The sequence below is a fragment of the Xiphias gladius genome, chromosome 10 (genome assembly GCF_016859285.1).
Source record: "Xiphias gladius isolate SHS-SW01 ecotype Sanya breed wild chromosome 10, ASM1685928v1, whole genome shotgun sequence".
Taxonomy (NCBI): domain Eukaryota; kingdom Metazoa; phylum Chordata; class Actinopteri; order Istiophoriformes; family Xiphiidae; genus Xiphias; species Xiphias gladius.
The window spans coordinates 16001252-16016610 of NC_053409.1; the positions used below are offsets into that span (position 1 = coordinate 16001252).

Below are 15359 nucleotides of genomic sequence, written 5' to 3' on the forward strand. Positions count from 1 at the left end.
TTCTTCACAGCGGGGATTTAGACATGTCACAGCAGGAAAAGCGCAGGTGTAACTAGTAATATTAATGCTGCATTCAGTTTAGGTGCTCCAGTTGCAGGGCTCTCCTCTACATGCAGACTCACGGGCCTGGCTCACTGGGACGCTACAATAAAACAACGTGATCACTAAGTGTTATTAGCCACACCTGTGCTTTTGGAGCTGACAGCTGCCAAAATGTCTGCTGTGAATAAAGTCTACCGGCTGAAGGCTGTGTGGGTCTAAGAAAGAGAGATGCAGTCGGAATTAGCTGAGTATTAAATACAAGAAAACATCTTGGTGGCTGTGGCTCAGGAGGAGGCGCAGGTTGTCCTCTAAGCGGAAGGTCAGTGGTTCGATCCCTGGCCGATCTGGTCCAGTCCAGTGTCGAGGTGTCCTCGGGGACAATACTGAACCCCAAATTACCCCCGACGTATCATCAAGTGTGTGTGTGTGTGTATGTGTAGAAAGCGCAGTATGTATAGAAAAGCGCTTTGAGTGGTCAACAAGACTAGAAAAACGCTATATAAGTGCAGTCCATTTACAATTTAAAACATTAGTCCAAATATAAGACTTAAGAGCAGCCTACCAACCTGTTGTATTGGTGGTAGTAGTTCTACTACCAATTTCTGCACTGTATATGGGGAATGGGGCATGACTATGATGTTGCCTTGTAATTGGGGGCCATGAAGTATAATACAGTCGGTTTTTTTTTAACCTACAGAGCAGCACGTCTTGATTTTCTCTCAAAAAGGGCAATTACAGTAATTATTGTTACTCTGGAGCCAGAATCAACTGAGAGCATAGCAAAGTGACTGTACATACAGCGTAACTTACCAGCTCATAAAAGTGGATATATTGCAACTCTTTAGTTGCCGTCCATGTGCTGTCTCAGTGCCGACACATGGCATTGAGAAAGTTGCCTCCTGTGAATAAAGTTTCAGCTGTGGTGATTGCCGGTTGTAAAAAGCTCCAGATGGGGCATAATTTGCTTGGTGAGAGGGGAGTGTTTTGGATTCGAAACCTCTAGGCATGTAGGCAATGGGGACAGAAAGCGACAGTCGTGACAGAAGACATCACATACACTCACACACACACACACACACACACACACACACACACACACACAATCACAGGCTCACCTGTTAGACATTCTCCATCAGCATTAGGTGACACAGCAGGCCTGCAGGATTCACACCTGTCTAAAACACTCAACACAAAAACAGTGTAAAAGCAGCGGGACAGCCTGCTAGACCCGCAAGGAGGATTCATCATTTTGTCCAAGCTGGAGTGACATGTGTGGTGGGTCGACAATAATACTTCTTATAGTGACATTTGTGCATCAGCGTGGATGAGCACAGACAAGGGAAATGTCATCTGACCTGTCTGATTAAACACGGCCATGGGCTAATCCCAATAAAAATGTTTCAAGTTGAAATAAGAGAATCACCTTGGCACGAGGACCTTTGAACCAGGGGAACACATGACACATCCACTACCTACCCTGACATATTATTTTCCGCTGACAAAAAGAAGCAGGAAAAAGAGCTTTTCTTAGGAAGATAGATACTCTTTGGAAGACATAATCACATGTGCTTTACAATACAAAGTGATGAATTTCAGAAAAAGTCAGAAATGACTCCATTATAATTCTTGAAGGAGAAATACTCTCCTGCTACAAAATAAATTAAATTTCCCTCTCAGTCTCTCATTCTTTCAAAGACACACAGACACACACACACACACACACACACTCACGATCCCACAGAATCCAGCTGCTAGACTGTGTCACTCGGCACAGGTGCCCAAAGAACTATAGAGTTGCATTCATCAGCGTGAGCTTGAAACCTGCAACAACTGTGCACTCTAAAACAACTCACTCTCCCACACACACTTACACACAGGCAGCAAGAGAGCGAGAGAAACAGCTGCACTCTAATGAATGCCCTATATTCATTCCGCAGGAAGCTGGTTCATCTGTCACTACTGATGCAACCCTTCCACTCTCCCCCTTCAAAACACACACATGCACGCACACTAACTCCAGTTCTCTTCCTCTGATTAGACTCCCAGCTGGTCTCTGCGACAAATGCTCCTTTGATGCATCTTCCTGGGGGCCAAAGCCACCATCGGCACCCTCCTCCTCCTCCCTTTCTCTTCTCCACTCTTTCTCGCTCCCCGCTTCCTGCATGACATTAAAGTCACTTCCAGCAGCCCCCTCGTGAACCGTTGCTCCCCACTGTCCTATTCAGCAGCAGCTCTGTCCTCCAGCAAGAGGATGAGAGAAAAAGAGCGACAGAGACGGAGATTTTTTTTCCCCAGCGCTCGGAATTTTTTCCTGCAGAGTTGCCAGTTTGAGCTGTAATGAGACGTCAACTTCTAAGTCCTTTGTTTTTATTACTGCGTCAGTGTGAATCCAATTGTGAATAAGATGTAACCGTACATCCACACTGCTCTACTTTCACAGTGTGACAACAGCTGGCCCATCTCACCTCGTCACAGGTGATAAGTCATCAGGAAGCCCATAGGAGCTGCATATGCCACACTGGTGTCAATGAGAAGAACCTGCAGCACGGACTCATTAGTTTAACATGGAAGGAGGCGATGGTTACCCACTGAAGTAGCAGTTTGCATTTACCTTTAAGTGATCCAGAGAAATCCATTTTCTGTTGCATCAGCCGGTACACGTACAAGCACCTGACTCCCCCAGTGACCCAGAGGTTGGCATGATGTGTTTGATAATCAGGGTAAACGTCTGGGTGCGGCAGCCTCCAGCAAATTGTCTTTTACCGACACCACAAAATAGGAGAAGAAAAAACCGAGGGACTCCGCTTGTTTGGATGAATTTAATTTTCTACCTGTGCTTGCCATAAGCTGACAGCAGCATAGAAACACCATCACCATGTAGGTATACACATTAGGCCTAGCATTTCTAATTGTCAGAAGCTGCTGTCTAAATTGACAGGATACTATTTGGGCACTAATCCACTACTTTGATGAAAACTATGGATGTAAGATAGGTGTTTTTTAACCCTTGTTTTTTTCCTCATCGGTTGAGGTCCCACAGACCCCACTGCTCAATGTGTGAAAATAATAATTGCAATATCAGTATCCTTTAAATACGTTTTAAAAAATCCTTTACTTACCTTAATAAAACCAAACGTGTAAAAATTGGTGACCTCAAACTGAAAATTGCCTCAAACTGAGCTTGCACATTTAATGAATGTGAGAAAACACAGAAATGACCATTACGCATTGCTATTCCACCAAATGAGGAAATGTTTCTTGTTTTATAAGTTATATTGGCTATGCAGGAACAAATAGATCCATTTTTTTTCACAGACACTTTCACTAATTATCAAACTCTTATAGATGTAGAAATACATTCTTTTGGGAAAAAACTGAATCGTGTTTTATAGCTGAGGTCTCTGGGACCCAAGACGGAGGTTATGTGTCTTTTTCCTGTCATGTGCAAAATCATGTTTCCTGGCAATTGTCATAAAATTAGGAAAAGTCATGACATCGAGGCGTTAAAACAATGTTAAATATTTTTTGTGAGAAGTTGAAACGAGCCCGGGGTCTCCGAGACCCCAAACAATACAGTAGGCTTGAACGGAGAACATCAGTCTGTGAATCATTCATTCCCGTATGCTGATCGAGACATGAAACACTGATTTTTAAATGTTATAATATCAATGTTGGAAAAACTCACTGTGTATAACGAGCTTTTTTTACTTATACACCCATTATGGCGCATGTAAACACGCTCTGCGGCTCATTCGGTATGACATGCAGCCGTTAGTGAGTGGCTGACCTCTGTGATGAGTTCACTGTGTGCAGCAATGACATGCTGACACATCCATGTCTATCGTCAGCCTTTATTAAAATAAATCTGTCTCTAAGTAGTGTCAGACTTTTAACCTCATGCCACACTGCTTAATGTCATCTCTCATGCATGATCGCAGGAGGTGCAGAGCAATTGACTGGATGAGACTGGAGACTGAAATACCGAGGATTTTCCGTATGTGCCAGTTGTTCCTCGGCCCAGATGATAAAATCCAGTTTAAACACAAAAGTGACTTCAGCCAGAAATGTTTTTTGGCCACTAAATACCCTCTCCAGAAGGAGAGCTTTCACTATATGACCCTCACTGAAGGTCGGCGTTTCCAAAATGTTACCAACATCACACTAAAATCCAAGAGAGGGCTTGATCTCGCTTTGAGAGCTATTTTGCCCGTGTTTAACTTTCACATTTTATTCCCTGCAAATGCAGCACACCTACCTCGAAACGTTCCAAAAGTCACAGCAAATCCAAAGAAATGATGTCACCGGTAAAGAAGCAGAGCGAAGAAGCAAAGGACCAGTCCAGGTAGAGCAGTCAGAGGGATGCTTGTAAATATGGTTCTTTATTGCACACATGACATTTGTTTTCCTTTTTATTTTTTTGGTGTGAGCAACAAAAACTGGCATTACATATTTTACACCCTATTCAAAATTCTCAGTCTAATCCTCTATAAAAACAAGGAAACACAAAACAAAATAAAGACTACTTCACATAAAAACTTACAAATCCACGAAAAAAGAAAATAAAATCTCACAGATTTTAGTGCACCACTATACGGATGAGGAACTTACAGTATATATCATACTAGTATAATTTTAGGAAAAAATGTATTATAGTTTCTAATGCATATTCATCACAGTCAAAAAAAAAAGGAAAAAAAAAACAAACACAAAAATCCAGTGGGGCTAAATTTTTCTCATTCTGTATTTTGGTAGCATTTGCCCTTTAACCACCTGAGTGCTACATTGCTGAGACCAATTCTGATTGGTTAACCTGCCGTTTAACTCGTTGGAGGAATGTTTGTTAAACAGAACAGAAGAAAAGTAAAAGATTGAGAGGTGAAACGGTAGTTAGTAGATAAATACACTGAATGCCCTGTGACAGATTTGGAAATGCACTGAGAACTCGGCCAGAGGTGGCAGCAGTATGCAAACAGCCATTTACTGCATACTGTGGTCCAATCAGGAAAAAAAAAAAAAAAAAAGTTCTCAGTGGATCAAATCCAAAACAGGACCCATTAAGCCAAAGGTTAATGGAGGGAAACACATGTGACCAAATTCCCCACTTTGGTCATCCTTTCCCAATTTATGTTCCAAAGTGTATGTACATTGTGCTGGGAAAAAAAAAAAAAAAGGCGGGCATTTAATTTTTTGTGCTCAACAAAAAAGCTTTTGCTGAGATAAAGGGAGACAGATAATTGGCACTTGAATGAGAAAGTACAAAAATATATAATTTTCCAATCTCAGGAAAAATAAGGCACTTTTTAAACTGACAGATGCAATATTTTAGGCAGTGTTTGTAACACGTTGTGCTCTGGAAAATATGTTGCCCATAATGTCTTTTTTCATCAGCTCGGATTTTTCGAGGCGAGCCACTGAAAACGTCTCCGACATAGAAAAGGCAAGGCTGCTGATGGACGGATTTTAGCTCAAGTTGCTCATTATGGCACAGAGAAGCCAATCAAGAACATTAAAGGCCAATCCTACTTTGATACATAAAAAAATCTTATAGCTAACAACACCAAATTTACAAAGGAGAAAAAAACAATTTGGGCTGGTGGCCAGTAATCCAATCTCTGTCTCTACTAGCTGGTGCACAAGCAGGTGTTATAGCCCTAAACACCCGTTTTTCAGATCAAAGACACAAAATGTTAATTTCAGAGTGGAAAGAAATGTTAATAGACACTTTTAATCCTTGTTCTTTCCTTACTGAGACATGAAGAGAATCAGAACAGTTAAAGTTGTTTTTGTTGTGCAGATTTTGAAAAGGGGGAGAAAAAATCTGAAGGCATCACTCAGTGGGTTAAAGTAATAATCAGGATTAATGAAGTTAATCTTTTGCTTGTGTGTCAGTGTCAATACCTTGAATTAGTGGGAGGAGGAGGAAAGCTGAATAGAGAAGAGAGCGCTGAATGAACCCAGGGATGAGTGCACCGACACAGTAGTAAAATGAACAACACACACTGGCAGTGTTTCAGACGGAAAAAGGAAAAGAAAAGAAAAAAAAAACAAAAAAAAACCTCTCCCCAAAAGACAATAAATACTAGCTAGCTGAAAGCCATATCAGCATTTTGCACTGGAAGGAATAGTAAGGTTGTTTTGATCCCAAAGTACTTCATGTAGCATGGTGGTAGTGGTGTGTGTCTAAGCATTATGAATGCTCCCAAATGGCCCAGTATTAGCTGTTATATCAATAAGCTGAATGGGGAGAAGTGTTCACCAAACAGACAACAGCTGGTGATAACTGTAATGCTGCTATCCAGGCATAACAAGCCATGGAAGCAACGGGGGGAAAAAAAAAAAAAAAAAAGACAGGGGACAGCTTTAGACGATCACACTTAGTGTCATCTATAAATTTTGCCCCGGGTATCTGCTGTAAATAACTCACTACATCTATAATGTGTGGTGATGAGATGTTCTGCTCTACATATTCACAGTAAAATTAATCCTTTTGAGATGACTAATATGCAGTATTTTTGCACAGATTATGACTAGTCCTGCACTAACTAATGGTTAGAGAAAGAGCAGCTCTGTGGAAAATGGAGTTTTATCTTCAGGGATTAGGTTTTGTTGACTCTATCGGAGTTTGTTGATGTGTACAGACAAATCACCCTTTTAATCAGAGCTTGCTTTGTTTAAAAGGGGACAGCTGACCCAGAAGTTAACCAGTGACCTCAAGTGACATGAGGTTCCCCCCCCCCAACACTGCGACACTTCCTGTTGTCTCACGAGTAAAGTGACACAGAAGGACAGGACAACTAACAAGAGAGTTGTCTCTAACAGAGACGACGAGACACAGCAGCGGTGTTGGAACTGAGCGGGGAGGGCAAGTATGAAGAGTGTCAGCAGATTTCTCCAGCACAGAGGTGAGAGTGCGGGTGAGCTAGAGTGAGGGACGCCTATCAACTCGTGCACTTTCCAGTTAGGTTGTGTGTGCATGTGATGTGTGTGGACTGATTGTATTTAGAGCGTATGTGCACAGACGACTAGTGTGTGTGTGTGTTTATGTAGTGTGCATGTCATCAGTCAGTGTAAGTGGTGGCCAGACACCAGTTTTAATCGTGTTAGTCCGTGAACCAGACCAAGGTAATACATTCATGAAACTGGTTAAAAACACAAGACAAAATATCAGCAAGTTAGTAAAATTCTTACTAAGAATGTTTTATTAAAATAAATGCCAAGAGGTTAATAAGAAAAATAACAGCATACACCATGAAAACTAAATGCAAGCATGTAAAAATACTTATGACAAGAAAACTAATAAAGTAGCTAATGAGTTAAACAAGCTGGGAATTGGCAAGAAAACAAAAAAAAATATAACAGGAAAAAGGCAACACTCCCCACAAGAGACAGTTTTCAAGATGTAAAAGAGAAGGGGGGGAGGAAGAGAGGGCCGTTTAGGAGGGGGGGGAAGTAGCAGTGGGTTTCATTAAAAAAAAAAAAAAAAGCACTCAGAAACATGATTAATATACATATAAAATGAGATTAGAAAAATACATTATAAACCTGTAACAATGGCTGTTAATTACATTATCATACATGTAGTAGGCAGGCCAGAGAGAATACGGTAGGTTTAGATTTAACCTTTCACCTGATGGACTTATCCAGCCTTTACAATGACACAGCAAGTTGTAACATTGCAGAGGGAATTTTCTTAATACTGTCAAATGCTGAATAGCCATCTCTTGCTCCACTTTAATATTGCATTTCAATTTAAAATAATAACACTGAAAAAGAAAAATTCATTGACCTTTCGGTGTAACAGCATGATGAAAGAGCTATGAATAGAAAAACAAACTGCCAAGGGTAATATTGGGATCCAACAATTCCTCAATTTAATATTATGAGTTTATTTCACCTTCCAGCAATAAACTGTCAGTTGTTTCAATAACTGAAAACTATTTGGCTGTGAAATAGACTTTGTTTCATTAACCAGCATTTAATTCGTCCATTATAAATCTCATGATTGTGTTAATAGTTTGTTGTTAAACTGACATCGAGAGACATGGACTGGATGCTTTCAGTTTTTTCAGCTGTTGAAACAAACAGAGGTAATGCCAACAGGGGCAACCCCCACTTTTGTATCCATTCCCTTGAATGTTGTGTATTTTTCTCAGCTAATGATCAAGACATGTTCTGGCAGACTGCTGCATCGCTATTGGCAGTTCAATTTGTTCTAGGAAGGTAGTCACAGTCACCAAAAAAATCAAGACAATATTTCATCTTATCATTAAAATCTAAATAAAAAGAGAACAAAAACCTGCTCATACAGCAGAGTAAAGGGTCATCAAGTAAAGGAAAAAGATAAAAGAAATTTCAGGAAGACAAAACCATGGCACATATTTTAGCTGGTCAAAACGACTGCTATTCTTTTTGCATAGAATAACTTCGGTAACACCACGATATGGTGGGAGCTACCCTGCTCAACTATTCAGAGCATGTAACACTAGCCATTCCTCTCTGCGCCACTTGGTGGGTGCTGGATATTATTGAACACAACTGGAATACTCAGAAAACAGAAACCACTGTTGATAAGGCACTTTAATTTGATCCTTTTAAAACTCTCTGGGTGTTTGTCCCGCTCTGATCCTCGCTAACTTTCGGAGGGTTGTGACTGTTTTGGTCTTCGTCTTCCTTTCTAATTCTAATCCAAGGTAACAGCACTTTTTTCCCCTCACCTACTCAGGTTTTCTGTTTTCCCCATATACTGTTTTAAACTTTTTTTATTTTATTTTTTTCATATTTTGTAACTGCAAGTAAAGTATCAAAAGCTAAAATTGCCAAAAATAGATTTTTCAATTTTTTTCTCTTCTCCAGCACCCTGTAAAATTATCTATTTTTTGTTCTCTTCTGTATTTGTATATGCAATGACAGATATCTACATTTTTATATATTTATATATATATTTATATATATATATATAAGACGTATGTATAAAGCAATTTGAACAGGCAGGCATGGCTTTCACATCCTATTTTTTCTTGAGAGAGTTAAAACAAAAGATTGTGGGGCTCAGGAGCTACACTACGATCACAGGGAGGTGTGACACATTGTGGATGCGCTATTGGATGGTTTGGCATGTGTTGAAAACAAATGCTTCATCACTAAAATAATTCAAACTCAAAATTGTTTTGCTAAATTATAGGAAGGCTCAGATTATACCTACCTAACGTCCCAAATGATGGAAAATGTTTAACTGGGGTCAAAAAAAAAATAAAAAAAAAAATAACATACTTAACAAAATAATCGGCCAAATGTTGAGATGCAAAAAAGATAAAAATAAAACAAGTAAGCACCCGTTTGGCATTGTGGCTGATGAAACAACTCAATATAGAAGCCAGGTATGATGACAAAAGCTTTTTTTTTGTACCGAACTTCTAAGTGCCCTTCCCCCTAGCAATGTGCTGTAATGGAGTAGCATGTTGATTTAGTGTTTATTGCCTGCGTCCACCTCCTCAGAAAAAATAGAGCATTAATGGGTCAAAAATCATCTAACTGACCAGCTATCTGTTCCAACTGAAGGCAGGCACCACAAATTCACACCCCAAACTCTAAAATCACGAAGAGAGCCCTCTGTGAGACAGATGCATAATTGCAGATATATAAGTCATTGGAAAACCCTTTGGCTAAATATGCACACTTAATACTTTTTTTTTGTCTTTTTGATCACAGCTCAGCTAACTCATTGAGATATTTTTCTAAATACATCAGGCACTGTAAAATGGATGTAGTGTGGATGGGGGCGTAGCAATGGTCAGTAGCTAATAAGCACTGCTCCAATGTCCCCGAAGCCTCAGCACACCCTACTTTCATTGTAGTATTAATTAAAAAAAAAAAAACAACAACAAAAACAAAACGCACACACAGACCCATCAGCCCAATTTTGACCTTCCCAACTTAGCCTTCATCATTTCTTAGTTTCTGCAGCCTGCTTCAAACATCAGATTGCGTTTTGTTTTCCAGAGATAACCACCTGCATTATAATGGCTAGTCAGTTTAAGCAAAGCTAATTAGTCAAATATGAACAACAGAGAAACCAAAATCAAGTGGAGAAAATGACTCAAAAGTAAAGCAAAATTTGAAAAAAAAAACAAAACAAAAACAAAACAAAAAAACCCAAGACAGAAGAAAAAACACATAAATCATAAAAAGCTCCTTTTGCAATCATTTCAGCCATGCTTTTTAAAAACAGACAGAAAGCTGTTTGGAGGGGCACACCCAGAATGTGTCAGCTCATAATTACATCTTAGAGCTCAACAACTGCACTACATGTGAAAAATGACAGAAATTAAACAAGTTAATGTGAGTGTATGTTCTCTTTCCTTCTATTTCTTTTTCTCTCCCAATAGATGGGTGGTGTAACAGGGTGGAAGCAGGTAGGGGCTCTCATGTTTTTTTTTTTGGTTTTTGTTTTTTTTGGAGGGCGGGATGCACATTTGAGGGCGAATATGTCATTACTCTGAAACCAAATGGTCTGCGTCAAATAGATATTGAAGTTTGATTCATTAAAGTGAGGTCACCAAATCAGAGCAATTAAAGGATAGTGGGTGGGCAGGGTGGGGTGGGGTCTTTATTGCTATATAATTCAGTGCAGATTTATGAGTAATACCACAAACACATCCACCCAGTATATGATTCATGAAGAAAAAGAAAGAGAAAGAATGGGAATTAAACTCAATGAACAGAGGGAAAAAAATGAATATTACACAACTTTGTTGGGTTTTGTTGTGTTTCTGTGAAGATTCTGCGTTGGTTTCTATTTATGTCAGAACGTGTTAGGGTAACTGTACGGGCAGGCGCCTCTCTCTCTCTCACTTGCGTCCGAGAGGCTAGCAAAAGGCAATTACCAGTTAACTGATCAGCAGGCAGGCTTGGGGCGGCTCGTCATTGGGTGAAGAGTTCAGAGGTCAGAAGGTCATGTGTTAGTTGCCGGTGGCGGCTAGGTGGTTAGAAACAAAAACAAAACAAACAGAAAAAAAAGATAGAAAGGATATTAGTGTCAGCAAGAAGAGACTGGAATGACATCATTTTAACAATAAAATGAACGCAATCTCTAATGTTGCCCCCTGCTTCTAACCCCCCAGCCAATATGAGATGAATCCAGCTAATCTCATTATAATCATGACGTTGTAACATCATGATCCTAACTACTAAGCCCCCACCCTGAATCATGTTGTTTGGCGGTTTAATTTAAGCGCACATTGCCCCCAAGACCAAAAAACAGAAGCAAAGAGAGGTCGAACAGACAAACAAAGTAACAAAAAACAAGAATCTAGTGTTTTAGTGTATTTCAAGTTGGAGTGCAAGTTACAAACAGTGTGATTAGTGGTAAGGAGACTTACAATATCTGATGTTATGTGAGGGATAACTGTGACTAGTGTTAAATGTGCAATGAATAGATGAATCGATGTTTTCCGATTCTTTCTCTTTATTTAGCAGTATATTTTTATATAATATAAATATACACAAGACCCATAAATACATTTGATATAAAATGCTCAAATATAAAATGACAGTACCTCATGTACAACTGAAATATTAAAAATGTCTTTTAGCTTTATTTCAATATATTTGCAATACACTGGAGAGAATGCAAGCTACCTCAGCTTATGTCTGTGCGTGTCTGTTTTCCATAGAAAAATAAAATCAAAAATAAATTTCAAGGTGAAATGGTGCCTGGGTAGCAGCATGGCTACTTTTCTTCTGCCTACTAAGTCTCTCAGATACAGTATAGAAATGCTTCTCCTTTTTCTTTGCTCCTTATGAGCCAAGGAGATAAATCATGTATGGGAACAAGCCTGCCCCATTTTAGGCTCTAATCTCACATCAGAGGAATGTCATTATACACCTTCAACACTGCCTGCAAAGTACTACCTGTCCTGGCTTCACAGCTCCATAAACCAAAAGCTGTTAAGATCACTTTTGCCTGAGCTTTGACATATACATACACAGTCTACATACATTGTATATGTTAAGTACTAAATGTAAACAAAATGTGCATACCACAATCAACCATTTAGCTGGTATGTGGATGTATGGGGTAGGAAAGGTGGTGGGGGGGAAAGGAAAACAAATTTTTTAAAAATACGATACAGACAATATATAAATTCCCAACTAAGGCATCAAGGCATAATAGGCATAATAATCATTGAAATGCATCAGTCAATAGCAGAGTGTAGCTTAGAGACTAAACTGACCTCTGTCAGCGGTCACAATCCTTTGGTAAGGATGGACCCGCGTGTCATGTCGTCTCACTTTAGTAGCCATTGCACCTAGATTGTAACAGGTCCACAAGGTTAGAAACCATTCACTTTGAGGAGGGGGAAAAAAAAAACAGTCATCTTTTACAGTAATAACATTCACATTTTTTACCATTATCATTATAATGCTTGGATAATACAACAATACACAGAATAGCAACATAATACAGATTATAGTACATATACACACCACACATATCTTTTTTATGTGTAGAAAAATGCTGTAGAAAAAAATAATACACCTTTTTGGAGTTTTTCTTGGTATTTAAAAATGCATAACTTAAGTAATAAAATTCCACAGTGCTCAGAGTTATATAGAGGATTTTCTGAAAAGGGGGCAGGTAAAGGGTACAGGCTCCTGGGCTGTCTGGAAAAAATAATGTGATTCTTCCTGTGGGATCCAGACAGGGACTGAGAGAAATTTGTCTCTTTATTTTGAAAGGTGGGGAAATCCAATACAGCTCTGATGGTAATTGAATAGTGCCAGACACCACCTGTCTCTCCCTCTCTCTTTCATTTTCTCTTTCCTTCTTTCACCATTTCACTCCAGGTCATTCTTCTCACTGGCAGCAGACGCTGTCATTTACCTCCTATATTTGTCAACTGATTTCTCCCTGCTGCAGTGCCTGACACTACCTCTTATAAAAGACACAAACAAACTCTTGGTATATCACTGTATGTTCAAGTATTATATACATGTGATTTGCAGAGGAATTAAGGGGGGGGGGGGTCAAGCCCTCTCAGAGGAAAAAGTTGATATGTGAAATAAGTTATAAAATTCAACAAGGATTTTGTTCTGGCATTGTTACGAGTTACGAGCGAGTTTTGGCTGATGACTGTGCAGCCACCTACACTACTGTTAAGCAGCAGATGGCCTGACATTTCCTTATTCTGTGAGAAGCCAATGGCGGCTAGATACAGTAGCGCAGGCAGTCGAGCCAAGTACACCAGTATGTGTGTGAGTATAAGAGTGAGTGCGTTCCACAGAGCCTTGTGTTGCTAAAGGCACCAATCGATAGTGTGAGTAAATAAAATGCACTAAGCTGGTGTAACCCTGCAAGTTAAAGAGAGAAAAGCCAGTCAGCTGCCCCTGTCTGTTCTACACATGACTCCCAGAGGCACCTCAAATACACAGGTCAGCTGAAATCCCACTTGTGTCTGCTGCTGCCAGATGATGCTACGGACAACATTAGAGGAGTACTCTGTCAAATTAAAGCTGGAAAGAAACTGACAAAGATGTCTGTGTTCTTAACATGGGAAAAAGCTTCGCTTTTGTTAACTAAAGCCTCAGTACAACATATGGTGTTCATATCACACTATTTTATCCCTAGATGTTCAGTTGTCTCTTTGGTAGCAGATGTGTTGAGCTTAAAGCATCATTGAGAATGAATAATATATATATACCCTGATACTGAACTGTACTCCTAACACAAAAACTAAGAGGAATGTCAGGTACTAGCACGGAGCTAAAGTTCAAGAGGGGTGAAGCTAAGACAATGGAGAGAGGGGCAGGAGACGAAAAAAGTGGACGACTGGAGGAATTTAATGAACATCCCCAGCGGGAGTGAGAGGGGGACTATCTACAGGCATCAGGGCCTGCCTGTGGAGAACAGCAAAGAGAAATGATTTCAAAAGCTGCAGAAATCCAGGGGGATCTGCCGCCAGACTGAATATGCCTCCAGGCCAGAGCATGAAAGGGTTAGAGAGCAGGCTGCGTGTATGTGAGCATGTTTCTGTCAGCGTGCCTCATTTCACACTGAGCCAAGTCCTCCTGTACTCCTGACATTGCCTCTTGCAGAAAAGAGGCAATGTCAACCTGAGAGCATAACTGTGTGGCGAGAGAGTAACTAAAACAGTAAAGCAACCTCAGTCTAAATTATAAAGCAAACTCTCCAAGAGTCTAGTCCTCACAAGGTAAGTTTGTCCCCTTTTGCCATTTTAATATAGTGTCCATATGAGCCACATACTGCAGCTGGTCATCCCATTACCAAGAGCTTCACCAGCACATCCACCCTGTGAGTTTGTCTGTTTGTTTTGATCCTCAGGTGGACACGACATATTTACCTTTCAACAAGTCCTGACTGTGGCTCATGGAAGCCGCGTCCAGCACCCCAGCTCCGGGGTAAAACAAGCTGCCCTCCTGTCCAGGCTGGCTAAAGTTGGCCGCTGTACCTGCTGCACCCATGCTTCCCCAGGCTCTCTTACCTAGAACCCCACTGTGTTCGATGGGGTACTCCAGCAGGGAGGTGGGTGCCAGGGCGTAAGGGTACTCGTAAGGGGTGGTGTAGATAAGCCCGCCATCCGGTGTGGGAGGCACCAGGGTGGGGGTGCCATTGGGCAGCATGGCAGCCATCTGAGTGGGCCGGATGAGGTTCATGATGGGGGCCCCAGCTGGTGTAGGGGGCCGGAGTGCCGGGGGAGGCAACACCTGACCTGTGGGGGCCGCTATGAGACGGGGGCCCTGAGCGGCTGCTGCTGCCGCTGCAAGAGAGAACGCAAGGGTGGCTGCCATAAGCAAGAGAGTGAAGGACAGGAGTAGGAAGAAAGAAAGAGAACAAGAGATAAAGTGTAGTGTGGTTGATCATAATCACAAATGACCAGTAAAGGGTGAAAACAAAGGAGGAAAAGAAGGGGGAACAGGAAGTGGTAGGGAGAGAGGCGGGGGGGGGGGGGGGGACAAAAGGGAAAATTAGTCCATGCAATGATCATGATGGTGAACCACAAAAGCCACAAAATCTGTTGCGAAGAACAAGTCAACATAGCAAAACAAAATATAAATAACCCCTCACACCAACACACAAGCACAAAATGCTGCTGTCATCCCAAAGCATTCAAAGCATACCAATCACCACGGCAGCGACACATTCATCTAGTGGAAATGGCATAGGGGAGGTAAACACCACCATCACCAACAGAAATGGAGCAGCTGACGATATAGAGAGGAGGACACAAAGGAGCAGGTTTCACAAAAGACTTGTACGACTTTTGTGGGAGCATGTTACACTTAAGTTTATAGTGATA

The 15359-nt window shown here is 40.8% G+C and overlaps 1 protein-coding gene across 4 annotated transcripts in view; it reads right to left on the bottom strand.

Annotated features, from left to right (window-relative positions):
* Positions 1 to 4402: 4402 nt before the first annotated feature.
* qkia (QKI, KH domain containing, RNA binding a) overlaps positions 4403 to 15359 on the bottom strand; it is an 82779-nt gene continuing 71822 nt past the window's right edge. For 2 of the 4 annotated variants that reach the window (XM_040136652.1, XM_040136648.1), the window contains exons 6-8: positions 14403 to 14843; positions 12276 to 12350; positions 4403 to 11017 (exon numbers count right to left, since the gene is read on the bottom strand). In XM_040136652.1, coding sequence (XP_039992586.1) covers positions 11001 to 11017; positions 12276 to 12350; positions 14403 to 14843 — 533 coding nt within the window. In that variant the 3' untranslated portion in view covers positions 4403 to 11000. The remainder of the gene's footprint in view (positions 11018 to 12275; positions 12351 to 14402; positions 14844 to 15359) is intronic. The other 2 variants (XM_040136649.1, XM_040136651.1) reach the window with 2 other exon arrangements.